Source organism: Atractosteus spatula, chromosome 5 (assembly GCF_055471065.1).
Source record: "Atractosteus spatula isolate fAtrSpa1 chromosome 5, fAtrSpa1.hap1, whole genome shotgun sequence".
Classification (NCBI taxonomy): Eukaryota; Metazoa; Chordata; class Actinopteri; order Semionotiformes; family Lepisosteidae; genus Atractosteus; species Atractosteus spatula.
This window is the reverse complement of record NC_142710.1, coordinates 51357145-51380549: the sequence shown is the minus strand read 5'-3', so window position 1 is coordinate 51380549 and position 23405 is coordinate 51357145. Positions and strand designations below refer to the sequence as shown.

The 23405-nt window shown below is 34.2% G+C and overlaps 1 protein-coding gene across 1 annotated transcript in view; it reads right to left on the bottom strand.

Annotated features, from left to right (window-relative positions):
• The window catches only part of cntn4 (contactin 4), a 132223-nt gene extending 109825 nt beyond the window's left edge, over positions 1-22398 (bottom strand). Inside the window, exons 1-3 of the mRNA XM_088916437.1 lie at positions 22350-22398; positions 19884-20016; positions 10804-10979 (exon numbers count right to left, since the gene is read on the bottom strand). Of these exons, the coding sequence (XP_088772563.1) occupies positions 10804-10979; positions 19884-20016; positions 22350-22395 (355 nt within the window). The 5' untranslated portion in view covers positions 22396-22398. The remainder of the gene's footprint in view (positions 1-10803; positions 10980-19883; positions 20017-22349) is intronic.
• Between the last annotated feature and the right edge of the window lie 1007 nt (positions 22399-23405).

Sequence of the window (23405 nt, the reverse complement as noted above, 5' to 3'; positions counted from 1 at the left end):
CAGAATTGTGCCTCCTGTTTGTGTTTTTTATTCATTAACCATGCTGGAGGTCATCTGGCCAGTTCTGTTGTTACCCTCAGGGATGCACCAGAGCCATGTGCCCCAACAGTCATGCCACTTTGTCAAATCACAGACATAAGCCTAATTTCCATAGCACAGAATACAGAGAAAAATGCACAGTCTGCCAAAGTCTTTGACATGGGACATGGTGTCCAACACATTAGGTCATTCACACTTCTTTGGATAGGATGGATCACTCCTATGGAAAATGGTACTCTCTAGTATTTTGGAAAGGCAGTGCATTTCTTTTTCATCAAAAGACAGTGGCAGCATCACCAGTACTCATAAGAGGTACTTATTTGAACAATAATGTACACCCTGTCAAGACAGACATCTGATGTTCCCTTTTGACAGTCATGATTTCAGTCTTTTCAAGAATGTTTGACATGTTGGTACTATTATATTCCCAACCACCACCCACATAGAGAAATGAGGTCAACACACGCATGTCTGCTATAAGACCTTTTCTTACAAAAAAACCTTGAAAAATGAAGATATTACTTCTATTAGCTTCCAATTATACAATTGCAATGCACTGTCTGCTGACTTCCCTAGTGCAAAATTAAAGTCTTCATCTTGGCCAGTATGTTGCTGCAAGAATATTAACCCACCCATCTCTTCTAATATACCGCCCCTTTGTTAAAATATAACTGCTAATTAACTTTGGAATTTATATTCACCCTTCAAATGTTACAGTTCTTTTCTGAGTATTCTTTCATTATCTAAAATAATCAATATTTTATTATACAGTTTTCAGTGACTGTAGAAAATGTATTTCTCTTTCTTTTAGGGCCGCACCACAACCACAGGAAAAAAAAAATATCAAAAAGCAAGAGATACTTTCTAGCAGTTGAAAATAATGAAATGCAGCGCCACAAGAATAGCAATGTATTATAACAGCATGTCCGTTCCATAAGAAAAGTTATTTTTGAGATACAGTAAAATAGGCACTTTCAGACTTCAACTTTATAATGTAGAATCAGAGTGCCATGAATAAGGAAAGAGACCAGATCAAAATACTCAAGAGCTCAACAGCTCAAGACAAAAACACTGTACAATATTGTAGAATATCAGTTCTCTGGTTATTCAGTAAAAGGGTCAAGATTATTTAAAAATCCCTTTGCCGCTCTTAAGAACTTTATGTGCCTCCGCATATACTGTACTACAGTATACAATAAACACATAAATAGTGCTTCTCTGGTGACTTATTTTTTAAATGAAAACTGACATTCTGACAACATTTTAACTGACAATCTTCAGTCTTACTGTCACTGCTGCTGAGAATGGGAACGGTGCTGGTAAACTGCTTGTGCTGAATAATTGTTTTTTGATCGTGCTGCTGTAAGGACTGGCAAAATGCACTGAGCAATATCAAGCATGCTTTACCAACACTTTTCTTTTTTAATTAACTAATTGATATTTTCTATAACCTACTATTTCAATTACCCTTATTTATTCAATGTTATATAGTGTTGGGAACATAATGTATTCTGCAACGCCATATTTATGCATTGAGTTAAACAAAAACAAGTCACCTAAATAATCTCAGCAGTAAATGTACTTCTGTTTTAAGTTGGGCTTTATTCCCTTCTATAAAGATGAAAAGCCTGAAGCTAAAGAGAAAGTGGTGTGGTCTTAAATCCTCTCACTAGACATCACAATGTGACAGTAATTCTGGTTTAACTACACACCCACCCCCCCCAAAAAATTAAAAACCAAGAGAAGTCACATGTAATTCTTGTATGCTATGCCATGTACTGTATGAATTCCCTGTCCTTCATTGTCAATGGTCAGCACAAAGAATAACATGTGAGCCGCTGCCTGAAGACAATGCAGTCTTCGTCACAGTCAGGATATCTTTGACATCAGCTCTCCTTCCCCTTTAACGTCTCCATCTGCCCTTACTGTTCACTGCTCTGACATGGGGTCTAAAAGCTGCAATTCTGTACACCACTTGTCGTATCTTTATAGCCATCCATAAATATAGACCAAGAGCTACTGTAGGATTTGTTTTCTTTTTGGTCTAAAACCACAGTGTTTTGTTTGACCATTTTTGCCAACAATTTAAAAAAGAGTTTTATATGGTTTTCCTTTTCTGTGATTTTAAAGTAATCAAAAACTGCATTTCAGTCACATCTGTAAGCCTGGTACCACTAGAACACCCCAACACATGCATATGAAGGACAGTTGTAGACAAAAATGGATGTGAATATACTTTTTATAAGAAAGGTAAAGGCATGTCAATGTAGTCATAATTGTAATATTTGACACAATTCAACAAGCTTTCTTCCAATGTCTGTTCAAAAAAACCTTCAAAATGCACAAATCATTATTTTTCTAGAACTTTGTATAGTCTCTGTAACAGTGAAAGAAAACCTTAACAAAACACATCTTATTTTTTTAATGACTTGTGCACATCTAACAAAGGGAGTAAGTAAAGTGGATAACTATTATTATGCATTCAGAAATATGTGAAGATGTACTACACCTACTCTATCATGGAAGTGTAAAACATCTCACATTGAAGATGAAACTGTGATGGTGGCATCTGTGACTGTCAATATCCTTCAAGTCCCCCCACAGCAAAGAATTCCTCTTTGCAAATAGCAGGTTAGGCACTTGTCATGACTGTGTAGAATGGAAGCGTTTTGCAGTTGTGTGATTTTTATTCAGGTCTGCTCAAAACACGTATTTTGGTGCTATGACTAGGATTAGTAAGACTGTTCCTTGTCAGAAAGGCATTAACAGTATGAAAGAGTAATTGGGTTCATAGTAAAAAAAAAAAAAGAATTGTTATGTTGACATCACTATTCAGGACTATGAAAGGCATGCAAAATTATTGATGCAATAAGACTGGTCTTTTGACATTCCTGCTTTGACACCTATCTGGGATCAGGAGTTCATGAGTGCCTTTTGCACCCAGGTCTGGGTTCATTAGAAAATCAATTGTGTTTAAATGTTTTAAAACACATTTTAAAAGGTAATTTCATTCCTGTTTGTAGCAAGACAACAACAAATTTGCAAGGAGCACCTGAATGTATAAATACTGTAGGTTGATGGTGCAGTGCAAGGTGACCTCTGTGGATTTCAGACAAATTTCATGTAAAGTGCTAAACAATCAAAATAATTAATCAGACATACAATTTCAAACAACTCTCTTATATTTCAGCTAAAAAACAATATAGTTATGATTAAAGGTGAAAAAGTAGATTTTTCACATGTATTCATACAGATAAAACTAGATAAAGTTAAGTACTGTACATAAGATAAAAGTAGATACTCATTTTTCAGTAGAAAGTATGTTTGCAATGGAAGTGGAAAGAAGTGATGTTAAAAAGATCCTTATTTGATGCATTTATAAAACAAATACTCATAAAAAGCAATGTATAAGTAGAAATAATATCTCAGCAGAGCTTAACTAATAAAGTTATCAGTTATTTCCACTTCATTAACTACAGATATTTAAACATGTGGCTTTAAACATTTACAACAGCTGGATAAGGAAACACAAGCTGTATTTACATAAAAATACATAGAGATTCCTACTGTTGTCTTTAGGGAAATACCTTCTGTCCTATTTTAGGAAAACTTTGTGGTTTAAATGGCCCAAGAGATTAAGGACCTCCATCTGTCCATAGAACAGCTGGGAAGAATATTTTGTGTTTTGCAGTTAAAAAGAAGAAACAGTGCTGCATGCTGTATGTAGAAAAATATTTCATATACACACATTTCTAAACCTTCTGCAATTCAAAGTGAATTTTGAGGAGAACCTATCCACCACTGAAATGCAATTAGGCTACATTTTTTATTGTAGGTGCAATCACAAAACGTACAAATTGTCATTTTGAAATACATTCAAGTAGGTCAGTGCAGGGCTCTATTTAAATAAATTAGCCAAGCTGAATAGCATCACTCCAATGTATTTCACACTTATAATACATTCACATTTATTCTCTTTTGATGAAATAGTCTTTTCTAATGAATGCTTAAAAAACCGCAGGGTGTGCTTTGAAAAAACAACTAAATATGGACAGCAATAAAATGAAAAAAAAAATCCTACAAAGTCTATTCGCTTAATTTATTTCTTAAACATAACTGCTTATTTTAGAGGCATATTTTAGACCTGTGTGATTTAAACATAACTAGAAAGAACAGTACAAGCCTCCAAAATTTTATTAATTCAGAATTTTTAAAAACGAAGGTGGGAAAACTAGTGAATACACAAAGTAGATTTGTGTTTGAAACAAAACACTGCATCATTTCATATGAATATTTTTCACTAAGCTTAACTAAACTGTTTTTGTATATATAGTATTTCGTAATATAAAGAACAAAACAAGTCTTCTTAGCAAATACGTTCTTGTGAGTTTGACTAAACTGCAGGATGCCAATAGTTATATCCGGAACTGCATAATATGCAGGCACACCGATGACATTAAGAAAGAAAAGATAATATAGATTAACCTTCTTTAAGTCTTCTATTAATCTGTCCTCAATTTGACAGTAAGGTGGAAGTCAACAAACAACTGAAAAATAACTAAAAAGTTATACCATAAGCTGAGATAATTTTCTTCCAGGAAAGCACCTTGCACACAGTCTAGAGATCTTTCCATGGTCATTCAGAGACTGGACATGTTTGTAAGCAGTAATTATCATGACTTTGCCATAGCCTGAGTAACTGTAATGATATACTCCTAAAGAAGCGTGTGACCTCCATTCGTCTAACCTTCAACCGTTGATGCCAAGGCAGACGGAAATGACTCTCCATTCAAAAGCGCATCATTCATCAAAAACATTAAGTTCACCATAAGAAAACCATTAAGAATGGATTTGGAGAAGTGCCATATACAGTATACTAATAACCTTGACTGCTAGGCTTCACATGAAAATCCTCCAAAGTTCTTTGCAAATATGAAAACTTTGTGGTTATATTTTTAGCTTACTCTGTACTTACAGTACAGTATATTGAAGCACAACTATGAAACATTGCACTTCTATACAACATTGGAACAGAAGTTCCAAGGACAAAGAGGTTTTGAAATAAATGTATAAAAACATTTAAAAATTAAAAAAGGCAGTAAAGCAGGGAGAACCCAATGTACCGGACAAATACTTGCTTTCTCTGTTTCAGATAAAACCAAGCTGTCTTTGACTTACAGTAACTACAGAAATATTTGGTAACATTGGTAAATTAGCCTGTAACCATTATAAATTTGATTGTATCCTCATTAAATGTCAACTTTAAAAGCTATAATTTCATCTAATTTTAAATATTAAAACTTGCCACCCCTTTTCCTTATTCCTGCTCCTGTTTATATCCTCTTCCATTTGTTCTGTTGCATTCTGAAGCTAATTATTTAATGACTAAGAAATAAAAAAAAGTCTGATGCCAGAGAGAGCATTTAACTTGCTCAAGGGAGTGTCTGCTGTCTCCTTGAATGATGTCAGCCTCAGAATTCTGTGCACTGCACTTAACATACTGTACTATTCCAAAACAGCCCTCTCTCTTACCATGCTCATTAAAAAAAAGTAGATTATCTACTCTTGGGGTGAAAAAAAGATAACAGTAGTAATAAAATTATGTAATGGTAGTTTTTTTTTGACACCAGAAATGGTTTACACACTTCTTATATACAATGTCCTTGGAATGATGGCACTCAAGCGTTAGGTGGAGGTCATAATGAGAAACTTATGAGCGCCTTCTCTGGCACAAGATGTTAAAAAATAAGGTCCAGAACATGATAAAGCTAAGAAGTGTCACACATTAATCTTGATATGGAAATGGACACATTGTTGCTATTATTTAAAGGAGTAGTAGTATGTACTACAATAAATACGTCAATAACCCTTCAGGCTTTCTTTTATTCCTGAAAAGCTAATATTAGCACCATCAAGAAATCCTAGTTAACTTTAACTTTAGTGGATTGTTGAGACATTGTTACTGTTCAGCATTACTTGTAATGGTCTAAATTAAAAGCCAGATTCATTCTCTGTTTAAAATATATAAGTAACAAAAGCTTGAGACTCATTTTAAAACAGTGCTTGAAGATGTAAATTATTTCACTAACAATGTAAATTATTGTATTTTGTATAATTTATTCACTATTAATGTTAAAATCTTTCATATTCAGGTTTTAATTGTTGAATAGAGGTCTTCTGAATGCTCATAATGGAAAAAATAGTTCACAACAATATACTGCTTGCAGCAATTCCGCTTAGTTCCTTAGCAACTAATGACTAAGTTCTAGGTTTTCAATAGCCAGGAAATTATCACATTTATTACAGCTAGGGGAATAAAATAATATACCTCACTGCTGGACAGTGGGAGCAATTTCATTTTTTATGATTAAAGTTAATTATTTTGGGATTGCTAGGTCAGAACCCCATAGAATAACCGTTAAAAGCATTTTATTACCGATAGTTCAGCCTTAATATGCATTGCATGGAAAAGCTGGGTATAGATCAATATCTAATAAGATACATTGCCTGTGAAAAAGCAAGATAGTGAGAAAGTGTTATTGATTTTGCTAAGAAAAAATATTTTCCCCCCCAAAAAACTGCAAAGGAACATGATGGGACATGATATATATTTCACTTGGCAGCACGTATGGGAACAAACATTTCACAGGGAAATAAATGCAAATAAACGATGCATTCCGGTAGCCTGTGTAATACACATTCCATGCAAAACCACAGTTTATTTTATTCCCACCAGTCAGTTCCATAGTTTTGACAGCAAATTCCCAGTGGTTATTAGTTCATGAGAAGAACAACAAAATGTACACATTTTTTGTGTGCAGGATTCTGAAATGATTTTAATACTTCTTTCCTTCGAAAAGTCTTTTACAGGCTTTTCATTAAATGGTAAAATGATACCAGTATTTTACACTGGCTTTGTAAAGTACTCTGTCATAATAGAGATATATACATCTATAAATGTATAATACTGAATTTTGTTTTGCAGCCAAATAAAGGCCTTTCAGCCAAAAAACACAAAAGAAAAAACTTTGGCCACAGGAAGCACTGTTTTTCTCAGCTTGGTTCCATGAGCCCTAATACATTAAGCGGGAAAATAAGCAATACTCCACACAAAAAAGGCAGTGACAGACAAAGTCAACAAACTGATTCAGAAGAAAATCTCAGCTGCAGGAAAGCTGCTTTGCCAATGAATTACTAATAAGTAGAGCTGTAACAAAGGATAGACAAAAATAAAATGAGTGTAAGAGTGATGCTTACACATACTGTAATACACTTGATTCTTTACACGGCCATTTATACCTACCGAAAAATAGACCTTATAACTGAGCAGCTCTCCAGTATAATATCCCCATGTATTATATTAGCAAAACTAAAGAGAGGCCTTACAAACAGCACTGACCATTGCCCATGCATTCCACTTTCTCATTAAAAACAAAATACAGTACCACCATCAAGGTGACATGGTTTTGTAGTGGTTAGTATTGCTGCCTCTTAGTTCTGGGGCCCTGGGGTGCTATCTGCATTGATTTTGTTCAGTTCTTCCCATATTTGCATGGGAATGTCTCTGGAATTTCCAGTTTCCTCCCACAGTTCAAAGAGACACAGTACTGGTAGGTTAACTGGCTTCTTGGGAATTTGGCTCCGGTGTGAGTGCCTTGCGCCCTTTGATTGTGTCCCCATGACACTAAATTGGATGGATGAAGTGGTCAGAAAATGGATGCTATGATACAAAACTGTGAACCAAGTTTTGTACCATACCTGAAACATCTTCATATTTGTCTCGATGCCTGAAAAGTGCTGACGCCCAACAGCATGAAAATATACAGCTTCATTACAAGCAAGAACCAAATTTTAAAAGGAGCAGCAGTTTGACCTTTAACCATGTATCTTTAGTTTCTGAAGATCACATCTCAAAAATGGCTAAATGTTAATATAAGAGCTTGTTGTTAAGCAACAATATAAAACAACTATAAAAAAACTATAAAACAAAATGGTTTGTACTTGTACTTGCCATTTTAAAGCAATGCTTAAACAATTTTATAAGTGGCATTTCCTTAACAGATTATAATTACATGATAGCTTGTATATCAATTGACGTTTAATGATTCTTATGAACCCAAGCAAATTTGTCATGTAATCACTTTGCTAAGCTAATTAAGAAATACCCCTGGTACTGGTAATAAAACAATGGATGCCATGGTGTGCACTTTGTAGATGAAAACTGAAAGCTGGTAAGATTGGGCACCACAGCAAATGATTAGATCAATCAATCTGATATACTGTATGGGATTTTGGAATGATTAGATTTTCCCCATGTGTGACAGGGTGGCCTGTATGTTTCTTTATTCTTGAAATTTTCTATTTCACTAATCTCTCCTGTTCCCATTATGTTTAACTGTGTGTACAAATTAACTTGTACTCAGGTATTCCCTGTCATAAAAGTATTGCATGAGTACATGAGTTTCGAATATGGCCACCAGGAACATATCAGAGTTTAAAGATGGATGATACTACCACATCTGCAGAAATTAGATGAATGCTAATCTTGGGGGTAAAGGTTACATTGGCCTTAACTAAAATGCACATGATATGTTATACCTTACTCCATCAACCATCCACCTATTTTCTAACTGCTTTATCTAATTCAGGGTTGCAGGGGAGCCAGAGCCCATCTCACCAAACAACATGTGCAAGGCAGGACTTATCCTATCGTATTTAATTCTGTCATTTTTGTGTAAGTTTATATTACCTGTGATCAAATGTGGGTAAATGATTATTAATGTTGTGTTTACACTCATGACAATTTTATAGTATCCTTTTCATTTTGTTATACTGTACATGAGAAATGTTTCTTTAAACGAACATGACCAAAAGGGACATTGTTTTGTACACAAAACTATGGAAGAGTTCATAAGGTGGTTGTCAAAGGAGCTCCTAAGAGATGCTAGCAAATGATGTTTGTTTTGAGGATTTTTTTTTAAATTAGTAATTAGTCTTGGTTTTTGCAGCTCAAAATTCTGGAGTACATAGTATCCTTCTGGGAAGCTGAAACCAGTCACATGTCCAGTGACACCAAAGCAAAAAAACTGATAGTTGCTACCAAGGGTCAGTGTTCCTGAGGCTGATAGAAAACAGGCTGCTAATGAGAAATGTGATAGCCTATCACCACAGCAAGAGCTGATATTAGAGTTTAACTTTAAGGAGTCATTTGTCATAAACTGTCAATATTGCAATTTATAAGGCACCACAGCCAAAGGAAGAGCACCAAGCTCATCGTCTGCTCAGAGTCACACAAGTATTAATCTCATAAAAAGGCTAAATGAAACCTATAAAATGTCAGATATACTGCAGATATTAAGGCCCTGAAAATCACACCACCTGCCTCTATCATCTTCAGTGAATACCTTAGCAAATAAATTGCAGAACATGAAGGTGTCAATCCAAGGTGTTGTACTGAGAGCAATGTGAAAGATGTGTATACGAACACATTTTGACAGACAGAAGGCCTTAACACAAATACTTTGCTAGTGCTATCATTTGATACCTTATTCAACAAGCCAAACACAAAACTCAACAAAAGCACCATGATCAAAATAGTCTTTATTTCTTATTTTTGGCATGAAATTAACCATGTATTTCTTATTACTGTATGTACACATACAGTACATACACATAAACATGGGGCACTCATACATACAGCTCCACACATATCTATGTGTATATAATTCCCTTTTCTTATATGTTAGAATCTAATATTTTGACTTATTTGATTTGATTTATCTCCCCTAATTCTGACTAATGTATTTAATACTATCGCCACCTATTTACAGTATAAACTGCAGGATTGCTTGCCCAAAGTATTGCTTTTAGAAAAAGAATCCATGAGATGGATCCTTTACAAAACAAACCTAACATTAGCACCCTCATCAAAATTAGATGGCAACCTAATGTCAATATATGACTACTATAACTACCATTATTTGTTCTAGTGCTGAAATCTGCACATACTGTAACAAGGTTACACTATCACAGTACAGTGATTTGCAATTACTTTGAGCTGCATATTTGGGTGCTTACATATTTCCTTTGTAATTGGTATTTTTCTCTTTGTTCAAAATCAAGCAAATGTCTGTTGCTTTAAATAAAGATACAAATTTAACTTTCAGGTGGATTTGGAATACAAATCCTAATTTTGGGAATTTTCTTGATTTGCTTATCCATAAATGGGCATTTTATTTGAATACATAAAACACTACTGCTGTCGATGCTATGGCTATCAGACAAGTAGAAATGGTTTTTCCAATTATAAAATCTCAGATTTAAAGAAAAAATGCAAAAATGTGTTTTTACCAATAGCCCTGTTCAGGAAGAAATGCAACAATAGACTAGCAAAAGCACTCAAAAGCATAAAGTTTACTCATAAATAAAAGTATATACTGTACTGTACATCCCACATTTCTTGCAAGAATACTTTACTAAGCTAGTCAGAATGCTTGCTGCTCAATCTTTCTGACTGTCCAGACATTTGATTACATTTTAATTCATGGACAATGTCTTCAGAAATTAGAAATAAAACGCATCATGTTGTATAGTTTTTTAGTAATATACTTTTAGGTTGCATTAAAATAAGATGCTCAAAATATCTACACAAAACATAGCTGTGTAGTCCTTAGTATTATCAAGGAATTATTGTGAGAGGTGTTGCACATACTGTAATTATCTACAGGAATTATGTGCTTTGTGGAAAGGAAAAAAAAAACTTACATGCAAATTGCAGAGTGGCTTCTCTGCTGATTATAGTTCCAAATGCATTGGATGCTGTGCACTGGTATGTTCCCGCATCTTTAACTTTATTCAGGTGAGTAATTCGCAGGTTTCCTCCAAAGAAACTATAGCGGGAATCCAATTTGGGGTCAATGGAGGTGCCATTTAACTTCCACCTAGAAACCACACAAAAAGAAACACAAGTAAATAGAAGTAACAATACAGAGAAAATATATGTACAGTACATATTAGTGCTTAAAACATACTTTTCAAATTAGAAGCAGTTGAGCTTATGATGAAAATCTTCAGCATTAGCGCTGAGGAAGAAAGATGTAAGTGGTAAAATATTCATGAAGACAATTTTGTTACTAAGTTATTTTTAAATGCTCTGCTATCTACACAGAAGCAGGACAAAAGGTTAACTTTACTTTTAAGGCTGATTATAGTATGCAATTCTAACAGTTCTTATTTCTGTAATGTCAGAGGCTAAAATCAAACATTATGCTACTTTTATGGGAACTGTTTCACAGACTTTCAGAGCAGCTTCAAAAATGGTTTGTGTTCTTTGCAAGTGAGATGCTACAACAATTTCCTGTTGTGATAATCAGGATCATTATGAAACATTTCAGTTATCTGAAATATACAGGACAATGCTGGAATCATGCAGTTGCATGAAAAGTTTGCAAAGAATAAAATACCCTGGTCAATTGAAAAGTGTAATTTTGAATTTTTACTGGGGTTTTACCATTCTTCTTCTGTAGCTCCTTGCAATTTTAAAATATACTCATTCTGCTTTACTACACTAGGCCAAGAAAATACTCTGGTAAACTATAACACACATTCCTTGGAAACATTAATCACAGAATATTATGGTATTCTCTTCATTCAGCATAGTGAAACAGTGAATGTATTCACTACAAACAATATACAATCACATTACAAATATGGTAAAATCATTGTTATAGTGTTAAAAATTTCTATTTCTAAGATTTCAATATCTTGAAAAACATCTGTGTGATGTCATACACATATTTTTATCCCTATATATACTTCCACTTGTCTTTTTTTCTTTTAGCCCCTGCAGAAATCAGAGGATGTGGAGAAAAAAATACATCTGGTGCACATACAGTATGTTTGCAGCTAACATTCTGAAAAGGATTGCAGAGCTTGCTTATCACAGTATTTTCTGCAATGTTTCCATCTACTGTAAGATTTTCTTCATGTATTTAATATTTTCCTCCAGCAAAATCAAATTCCGTGTGAATGTGACAAGCTGTTTACCCCCAATAATTACTTCATGTCTGAATGCCTCTGGGTCTAGTTCTGATGTCATCGCAAACTGCTCATCAAATATCAATGGAAAATATGATTTTCTTTTGCTTACTATAGGCAACAATGGACTGGTGGCAAAAACGTATCTAACTGATCCTTACAGTATTTAACACTTTGAGGACAAAGCCAACATCATCCTTTTAGTTCTTCCAGGATTTGTGCATACTGCAAATTAGACCACCTAAAGCTTTAACCTCTACATGCCTTACCTGGCAGAGAAAAAAAACCATCTCCATGCTAGTGCAATTATGATAGTAAATAATTAATCAAGAGAAGATGTAGCCTCCAAGCATAGCCCTTGTAACTGTCCTTTGAAGCTGTATCCCTATATTTATAATAGTAGTGATTAAAATTGATGCCCAGCATGCCACTCTGTACACTCCTTTCAACTTCCTAGGAAGGATGCCAAGTTTAGTGCCATCATTCTTGCAATCCATCTAGTCATACTGCATAACAATTTGGTTTAATCATTATAAAGCAGTAATTAAAACAAATCGTTCTTCCTCCTGTTACACAGCTCTGTATTCTACACCAGACGACAATTATTATTGATGTTAGATGTAATCAGTGCTAGGTATTATTCATTCATGATGGCAGCCGATTTTTTTTAGCTCTCTGTATTTACAGGCCTCATTTTAAGGAGTGAGAAAATCAATGATGCTAAATACTGGAATGGCTTTCTAAAGTTGTGAGCCTGTAATTATTGCAATTTACATCATGCACACGCTCCATACATTTACATTTTTCATCAATAAAGCTCAAAGCTGATAAAAGGAAAGCTTTAAACAGGTGACTAAGCAAGATCTTGGTTTTTAATCATTTTTTAGAGATGGGCACTACAAATCATTATGAGGGACACGCTTATTAGTTGCTTATTATTTCTTCAGGGCGAGTGAAATAATTGATAGCCTCCCTTACTGTACTGCAGACTGTAATTCATATAAGTCATGCATGAAAAGTAACTTCAAAACTATCTTCCCCAGACCTCTTTCGAACAAATTTCATTGATTGGAGACTGGTATCCAGACATAAACAAACAAAAAACAGCAACAAAACAAAGAAACCAATAAACATGCTATTTAACTATTTAAATAGTCATATTTAAATAGTTAAAAAACTATTTAACATGGATTTCAACATTTACTGTAGGTTCATTAACCTTATTAATTATTGTTTTTAACTTATTAAGCCATTCTAAACCACATTAATACTAAATTTAAATAGGTGTTGAAAAAACACTTAAATTACATTCACAATAATGCAATTATTAATGTTCTGTTGTAAGTGTAATTGTAGCTGTTCAAATTTTAGAAGGTTAGATTGATGTTAATAATTTCAATTAGGAGATGTAAGTGGTTTTCAATGTGACAGTGAGTGTCACAAGGCTTTCATACAATACTTCTAAGTCCTAGAGATCTAATAAATATTCTGGTAAATTGAAGAGTTGTTGTGTTTTACAGTGCTTAATATATTAAATGGAAGTAATATAAAAGTCTATGACAATGATAACTATATAAATGAATGATAATGATAAATATTAGGACTACAGTAATCATTTGAATGTTTTTTAAAGCGAGGCTTAGAGTACCCCTGACAGAGGTGACTAACACTTGAAACTGAAGAGCTGAAAAGAATTGGTATTGATTAATAAGTATTCAGTGGGAAGAAGTGGAAGAAAATGAATCATCATTTTCATCAGGTAAAAGAAAAAAGGACGTTTTCACTTTCAGGTTCTGTTTGTTATTCTTAATCATGAGCAGATTTGTTATGAGTTTTCACTGCATTACACTGGAATAACCTGGCAACAAAACAATAAAACAATTGCATGGATTCCACCCAATCAATGATTTTTGTTTTCCCCAGTACAATGAATCCAAATAACCAAACTGTTTTTATCTCTATCACACATTTAACTAAATAAAAAGGGTTACACATCTATCTTTTTAAAACTATATACTGTAAGCAAATCTGTTTATTGTATGTGCATGTGATTCAGCATATGATCTAGCAAAACAACTGTAACATTTGTAAATACTACCTACAGTACATCTAATCTCCCCACAATATTTGGCTCAGAGCTCAGCTACCCAAATGTAATGCATACAGAACAAGGATATCCCACTGCACTTAAAGTAGACCACCTCTAAATGATTCACTACCTAGTCCTGATAAATTCTATAGATTTACGAACTACATACATATTCCTTAATAGATTATTCTCCACACATAATTGCTGCACATGTTTGTGCATTTAAGCCTGACCAAAGCAAAGACCAAAGCCTGACCATCAAGCATCAGCATTTGGTTTTTGGTTAGAATTGTATTTAAAGGCATCAGATTTCTCCATAAACTTGTCCTCACAGAGTGAAATTACATCATAACTATTAAGATATTACCATTCTTCACTTGCTGCTTGTCCTCATTCCCGTCTTGACATCTCTGGAGACCACTTTGCAAACCATCTCCATGTACCAAGTTCTTTTAACTTTTCATTAAAACTGAATATGAGAAGAGATCAAGACCTGCACAGTTGGTTTAATGCACTGTAAGCAACTGAAATGTTTCTATTTATTTTCAAAGGAAAGAAAATACATTAAATATTTATCTGGACAATGAACAATATTGCATAGAGTATCGTGAAAGGTATTATTGATAGGATGTAAAGTGCTTTCAAATGATACCCATCATTGAGAAGTGGTGCTCAAAAGATCTCTCAATTGAAACAAAACAGCATGCTTTTATTAGGTTAACACGTTTAGGTGAGTGCTATTGATCCTATCGAGTAGAGAAAAGGTGCTAACCACTCTTAAAAGAAAATACTCTGAACTCTTCTTGCATTAATCGACTACATTTTAACAGTCCACTCTTGCCTGAAAGGTAAGATTCATAAATCTTTTCAAAAACTGTTTATCCACAAATGAAATAACATTCTTCAAATTTAACACAGAACCAGAAACAATCATAATTATCAATAAAGATTTTGATAACATCTGTAATATTTGTCCTGCTTGGCTGTATGCTCTGAGTCATAAGAAGAACAAATTTTGACTTCATATGAACAGAAATTAATTAGAAGTTGTGAGTTCATTTAATTAATGAATATACAGTATACAAAACCAGAACCAGAAACTAGACTTTAAATCTTTGTTTTTAAACAGAGAGACTCAGAAGTTACATCCTAACCGGCTTTATATCCACATTATGAAACAAAGGTAAAACCTATGAAGTTGAAAAAAAAAATGTATGGCCCAGATATTTTTATTTACCTTGTTGCAACATTATATTGTGGGACATTTAATTCTACAATTAACACTAAACATGTTTAATTAACATTAAAAAAGACCTGATTACATACTAAATACTACTGTATGTTACTGGAGACAGGAGTTGTCCCAAGGGGAGAAATACAGTTGGTTTGAAGGTCACACATCCAAAGAGAATGAGCACATGACAAATGTGTGTAATTGTTTCTTGTGTGTATGCCTTGGGTGTTAGTAGCTGTCTGAGAAAGAGTAAGAGTTGCCTATCTTAAGATCACAGTTTTAAGATGTAATGAAAAGGAGTGTAGTGTTTGGTATGAGTGCTATAGATGTGCAGCATCCAGGAAACTTCAGGACATGAAGATCAAACAGTTTAGAGACCGCTGAGAGAAGAAAGTATACTTCTCTGGGTACCATATTTCAGCATCCCATTTACCTTTTTAAATTGGCTTTGGAGCTACAATAATGCTTCATTTTAGGCAAAAATTACAAGGTAGTTTATGAATAACCCATCATAAATAGGAAATGTAAAAACAATTGGCATTATTGATGATAAGGAATAAATTATTTACAGTATATGTGCTTTGTAAATACCACATATGAACTGTTTTTCCATAACAAGAACCTAACAAATGCCTTAGCATGTATACTCTATCTACAATTAGTGTTGGGTAAAGTGACATTTAAATCCATTACAGTTACAAATTACTTATTTAAGGGGTTAATTTCTTAAAATGAAATCAAATAGATTTTTATATTACTGTATTGATGTATTATCTTAAAAAGTAACTATTTAAGATAGTTATTATACATCTATATTCTGTAGAGTAAATTATTTTCCCCTTAATCAAGTAACTTGGAACTGTAACAGATCACGTTTTTAAAAGGAACTGTCTCCAATACTACCTATGATAAAGTGCTTCATAGGGAAGATGATGGTATGTAATAATGCAAACACCAGAGCTATCCATTTGTGCAGGTTTCACAGAAACATGCATATCTTTCTTATTAGAGCACTGTTGTAAAGAGAAGATCAGCAATATTATGAGCTGATTTTTGTTTTTCCATAAGAGACATCAGTGTGTTGTTGTGGTTACAAGAGATAGTCGGTGTGGGATAATACAGTAAATGTGTGAGAGAAATAATGTTAACATTTAGTTATGCACAATCAAGAATAATGTTTAAACTGGATGACCTAAAGAGAAGTAGAGTGCATGAAGGTACTGAGGTCCAATTGGAATCAATTTTAGGTGAACTTGTTGAGACTTGTAGTTTCTATCAATCATGAGAATAGAAAGTCTGGAGCATTATTTTTTCTTACTTTCAGTAAAGATGCAGCCTAACAGATCAGGTAAGAAAGCAAATCACTAAAGCAGGGGTGATTGCCTGATTAGATTGATCTAGTGATTTTATGTTTTAGCTGAGATGGACTGAAGAGTTTGAAATTACACTTTGAAATTAAGTTGGTAACTCTGTACTATTTTATCAAAGAAAAGTGGAAATAGTAGAGAGCTGCAGAAAAAAAGGGTGTTTATAAAACTGTACACATTGCTGAGATTTAAAACCTAAGCCTGTTTTTTTTTTCCAGTTCAAAGGAGACTACTGATCTACTATTGTATACCTGTAGCTAAGTATGCCTCTCAGCAGTGATTCCAGGAAACACCTAGAAAGTTGGGACTGAGTTGCCAGGAAAGAAAAATACCATATGCAGTGGCCTTCTGCATGAAAAACATCTGTTAACTCAAGCAGAATTTATCCACACAATAATTATTTATTTTTAAAATGGTGATGATATTCTGATCACAAAATCTTGGTCATTTGTTGTGAACACTGATTTCTAAAACCATTTGAATACAAAGTTATTTTATTTGAAGAAGATTTAAGTACATCCTCAGCAAATCCTCCTGATAGCCTTGAATCTTTTCTTTCTTTTTGGTTTACATGATTTATCACTATTGTTGTCCATTTTCCAGTTACAGAAACTATAGCTTTATTTTTACAGACATCCTTGGAATTTATGTGATCAATTTCAGATGAATCAAGATGAATCAAGTAATTTCAGAGGAGTAAAAGTTTAAAATCCTTCTGCGTGCCGTTGCAAGTGAACACATTTTAAAATATCAAAACATTTCTATATTCTAAATGAATGTCTGTTGAGGGCAGATAAAACACATATTTAGCATATTTTTATTATAGAAAAAACACAACCATCAGTTTCACTCCATCTTTTTGGAATGCCCATTTGTACTGTAAGGTTAATGGTCCAAACATTAGCGGTTTCAATAACTAACCATCTCCACAAACTTTGGAAAAAAAATATGAAGAATGATGTTTCATTTATCAAAACTTAATAACAAACTTTACCTTTTAATTCAATCCCTTGCTCATCAATCACGCTAATTATAGTACTATCTTCCAATATGTAGCATGGTGCCATCTGGTACATAAGTAGACAGAGTTTACTGAGAGGTTTGTTAATTTTCCATTGCTTCCTGTGCAGTGAACTGTTTCCTGAAGTCAGAAAGTATTAGTAGTATGCTGAAACGGAGCACAGAGTAATATTTTTTGTGACAATGGAAGCATCCAACTAGCATGCTAATTTTCTGGGGGTGCAGTACTGGTCTTGTAAAATAATCCCTGTGCATTTAGTTTTTCTTGACAAGAATAGAATATGTACTGTTTTGAAGGACTTGGGGATAAACATTTTAGACCTTTCTGGTCACTAAAGTGCCTATTTATGCCATCATGAAATGTTTTAAATGAACTTTGAATGCAGTTTACCCCCCAGCCACATGAAAACAGTTCTTAACCTTTCACATGACATTAAAGGCTTCAGTGGAGCAGCACAATATCCTTGACAGACCACTAGGACTAGGTGATCTGGTTGGCTTTTCATCTGGCAGAGTTCCAACTGCTAAATGCACCAATCCTCCCACATCTTGATTCAGCAGTTTCCTGATGGCTGGTAGATACAAACATGATTGATTTAGACCTTGCTGCTGCTTCAAAATAAGGTACAATAACTTGCTAATGGTCTATTTGGCATCGCAAGTGAGAATTAAAACAAAGTGAATCAGATTTGTTTTTGCAATCATTTATTTCTCACTTATATCTGACACCTCTCCACTCAACAAATAAGTTAAACAATGCAATCTTCCTTGACATAGCACACCCATCAATTGGGCTGACACAATTGAAGTGCAACAATGATTTGAAGTATGCAGTAGAGATTATATTATGTATTACTGTATGTTATTATGATTTTCACTATAGGCATACACATGATCACAACTAGGAAAATAGATGGTAATTCTTGTTTTATTTGATTGCCAGCAGAATTAAATGTTATATATTTTAGCTTTATTGCAGCAGCATGGCAAAAGATATTACCATTTAACTATGAATTAAACCTAGCAGTAAATGCAGGAGAAAACAAAAAAGCTAGTCAGATTTTATTAGTATTTTTTACCTTACAGTCATGTTTATGCTTCACAAGCTAGTGCCATTAAATGTCTTAAAATAAGTGATACCTGAAAGAGTCCTTTACTCTACTCCTACAGCATCTGTTATTCTAAAGCCAAAGGTAAAAAACAGAACACAACATTAGCTTCTCAGAAGAATCGAGTCTGCTATACTGCCGTAGTGCCCGAGTTATTTTGCTCATCATTAATTTCACATCTACTAAGGGAAATCAAGTCTTTAACAATATAAATACTTGGACACTAATCTTTTTCACTCTTTTCAGTTTTTCTCTATGCAATTTAATGATAAATGTTTCTTACTATACTCCTCCTTAATTTAACTCTTGAGCATGTTTCCTCTGTACAGTAAAATATCCCACAGGGATAGCTGATGGCATGCACAAAACAAAAAAACCATAAAAGCATGACTTTCAATACACATTCAGTCTAGCCATTCTTAATTCTTGAATTATGATGACTGTGTTAAACACTGCACTTGTTCATTTTTAAGCAAATTACCATTTTCTGTTGGCATTATACTTATATTACTGTGTATACGGTATGTCATCAGTTACCTGTTTTTTTAGAAATTCTGAATTGTTATTTAGATTCATGTTATATATATAATATGGAATCACAAATTGTCTTTCATGTCTTGATTCAAGGCTGTAAATCCTTCAACTACACATAGGGAAGAAGGAAGATTTATGGGGCAGACAACACAGCCTCGTGCCGAAGTTTGACTGGTCGAGAAGCATGTCCCTCACTCACAGCACTCGGAGCCTGGGATATCACAGAGGTCCCTGCGATACTGGGTTACAGCAGCAACAGTGCCACCTGGGGCATCACAGTTGGCCGTTGACATGGCCCAGGATCGAACCTATGATACCTCGATGATAGAAGCACTCAGCAGACACTAAAAAGCTCTATTATGTTAGTGTTCAGGGACTTTCACTGGCAGCATAGAAAGAAAAACAAGTTAAACAATCAGTAAGGAAAAATTGAGCTCTAATGTAGCTCTTTTTACCTGTATAAAGGTGGTGGGTTGCCTTCAGCTTCACAATTGAAAACTGCCTCCCTGTTCCCCAAGGAATCTACTGAGAAAACAATGCTGCTTGGCTGCTGTGTAAATGCTGGTCCATTCAGGGCACCACTATCTGTGGGAAGCAGAAAATAAACTCAGTTAGACAGAGGGCGAAAACTGATTTCAAAATAGACAATTAGTCAAAGAAGGCAACAGACGAGCAGTGGCAAGCCATTAGAGACACAAACCACAGGCAGACAAAACATATCAATTAATTCTTCTGTCAAAGTTCCACAGCAATAATGAGAATTACTTACACATGCAACTTTGCGATTCAAGCCATATCAGGATTAAATCTGATTTATTGCTATGGCCAACCAAAAACATTTTAATTTGTCCTGTCTTAACATGCCCATTTCTCAAACACATAATGTTTGCACTCAAATTGATATGCAATTAGACGTCTTTTAGAGCATTTAGCACCTCTTGACTACAGTTTAGCTTTCTTTCAAAATGCCACAAGAAAATTGACAAATCTGTATTAATTCAAAGCGTGCCTTGTGTTCAGAGGCCTCCTGATGTGCTTAGAAAGACTCTCTCTGCTTGACTTACCAAAGGCCTCACAGCAAACAGGCAATGAGTATAATGGCAGTTAAGTGACAGTTTTAGTAATCATTGTACCTTTTGCCTTAGATCTGATCAAATCTGATTTAAGTTTTATACACCACATTGCCCAGCCAATTGGTACCCATATATCAACCTCATACTAAAACCGTGTCTTCCATGACTGCATGCTGTGGTAATTTGCACATACACTGTTTTATACTGCTGGTATTTCAGTGTATAATTTGATACCCATACCCAAATGCCAAAAAAATACATCACTCAACACATCTTATGATCATTTCAACCTATGCGTGAATCTGGAGTCTCACCTTTGAATGACAAGTAATTTTACAGAAACCTGTGATGTCTATGAGCAGGCACTGAGCTGAAAAATGCATGTAAAAGCCAGGTATGATGATCTTGTGAAATGAACTGTTGTTGATAATACTAAGGGACAAAGAAATGAAAGGGAAGGAAAAATACAGTAAATGATAAATAATGTCAGCTAATAATTATATACTGTATATGAAGTTAGGATAATTATCTTACAGTGTTATTAGTATGTTTAATATGTCTATTGCTTTGCATTATTAATGGTTGGGCCTTTCTTCTCATTGATGCACAACTGGAATGGTTTAATTAAATTCCTTTGTGATTAAAATTATTTAATAACTAATAACTTGTGATTATTAGGAAACAAATATACATTCATTTTCCAAATCTGGACTTAGATGATCTTCAACAGTTGCCATGTAATTCCTATTAACCACAGAGATCATTTGGTTTGTACTAAACTATTTTCTTCACAAGTGTTAAGTTCAGAGGAGATGTTTATAAAAATGTACTTTAAAACAAGGGTAAGAACATCTTCCGGGTGTCTACATTTATGTAGTTCTGAAATGTGCAGGACCTAACAAAGGAATTCTAGACACCCAGTACTTGCGTTTCAGTTTTGCTCACTCCATTAAAAATAGATTATTTTGCTTGAAAAGGTACAAGGAAGGCAGCCAAACTAATCTCAAGATGAACAAGAACAAAGTTCATTATGAGGACAAGTGAAAAGAATGACAGTGCATCTTCCCACACAGATATTCTTAGTGTTTTCACAGCTCTTAAGATGCTCAGATAACAGAGTTCAAAACCAATGCTGTATTTCAAACACGGCACAAAAAGAAAGTCAAAGAAAGTGCAATAACTACCATAACATAAGAACACAGAATGTTTTCATGAGGAAGATGGTATGTCAATCGTGCACAAAAAGCAAAAAACATCAACATACTGAACTGTCAACATATCATGATTATTCTAATATTTGCAGAAAAAGTTGAAATTTTAAGGAAAAAAAAAATCCCTTAGAAAGTTTAAATAAAACACCTGAAATTCTTTATATTAACAATGTTGTACATTTTATAAAATACTGACGACTTTGTAAATGGAAAAAAAAATATGTTAACTCTACTAAACAGCAAAAGTCAGTGACCATGGGCATAGAGATCTGAATGCAGCTATATTCCAAGGCACGTATTTTAACAATAGCAGCAGGAGGAATCAACTGCTACTCGTATAGTACAGTATCTGTTTATAACGCAACTGATTTAAACATTTAAAAATTTACTGTCATCAACTTTATGTGGACCTGAGCAGCAGTTAACTTCTTATTCTACAGTACATATACAGTCATTTCATATTACAAATAAAGAAAGGCATATTGCTGATGATGTGAGTTTCAAATGTATTGTCACAAATGAACATGCAACATATGAATCAGTACTCTACGTTCACTTTTTATGAACAAGCCACTTTGCCAAGTCAAAAACAGAGCAGAAAAGGAATACCCACATAAGAACAAAGTAGCTGTTTGAGCCAAGGATCCTGTCCAGCTACTTCTTGAAAGAAGCAATAGTATCATCTTCCACAATGTGGCTTTGTAGCTTGTTCCAAATTCCAATCACTCTTTGTGTGACAAAAGTGACTCTTGTTCTCAATTTAAACAATAACCCTCTGATTACTGTACTACTAATTCAATAAAATTATTGCAAGATCCCTGTTATACCTGTACCTCATGATTTCCTACAAATTCCTTAATTTGTGTGCATAAAAAAGTAAATTCAGTGCCTTCCAGATTTATTTATAAACCCCCTTAAAATAGAACAAAAACAACCTAAAAATTCTAAAACAATTCTACCATAACCATAATACAGTTACTGTGCAAATAGCAATGTCATATTTGTTGTAACTTGTTTACTGTATGTCTACAAAACATGAAGGTCACATTCATTCACACTCCTGTATTTAGTATTGTGTACCTATGGCATGGATTATACTGTCAAGATGCGCTTTTAGCATGCAAGGAGTTGCTGACAATTATGAAGGGTCGTTTTTGCCAAGGACAGAATTGTTTTAGGCCCTTCAGACCTGTTGGTGTCCGTTTGTAAACTGCCTACTTGAGTTTGAAACACAGATGTTCAATTGGATTGAGGTCAGGAGATTTTAATGGCCAGTCAAGGAAATGTATTTTGTGTGCAGTTAGGCGTTTCTTTGTTGATTTTGATGTACAGTATGCTTTTGAACGCCGTCATGCTGAAATATCAATTTTTGCCAGATCTGGGCTTCTTGGCAAAGGGAACCAGCTGCATGGTATATGACCTGGTATGTGCTGGAATTTATGATTTCACTTATCTCAACAGGTTCCAGGACCTCATAGTGACTGCGCAATGAGCAGAAGCTAAGCATGTCCAAACAAGGTGTAATTATTCTCATCATAACACACGACTCCAACTGTCATTTAGATGTGGTTTGGCTAATCTGGGTCACTTTTTTCATGGTTCACCTTCATATTAAGCCTTTTCCTTGCAACCAGGCCATGCATACCACAGTAAAGCAGGCAATGTTGAATGGCAGTTTTTATTACTTCATATC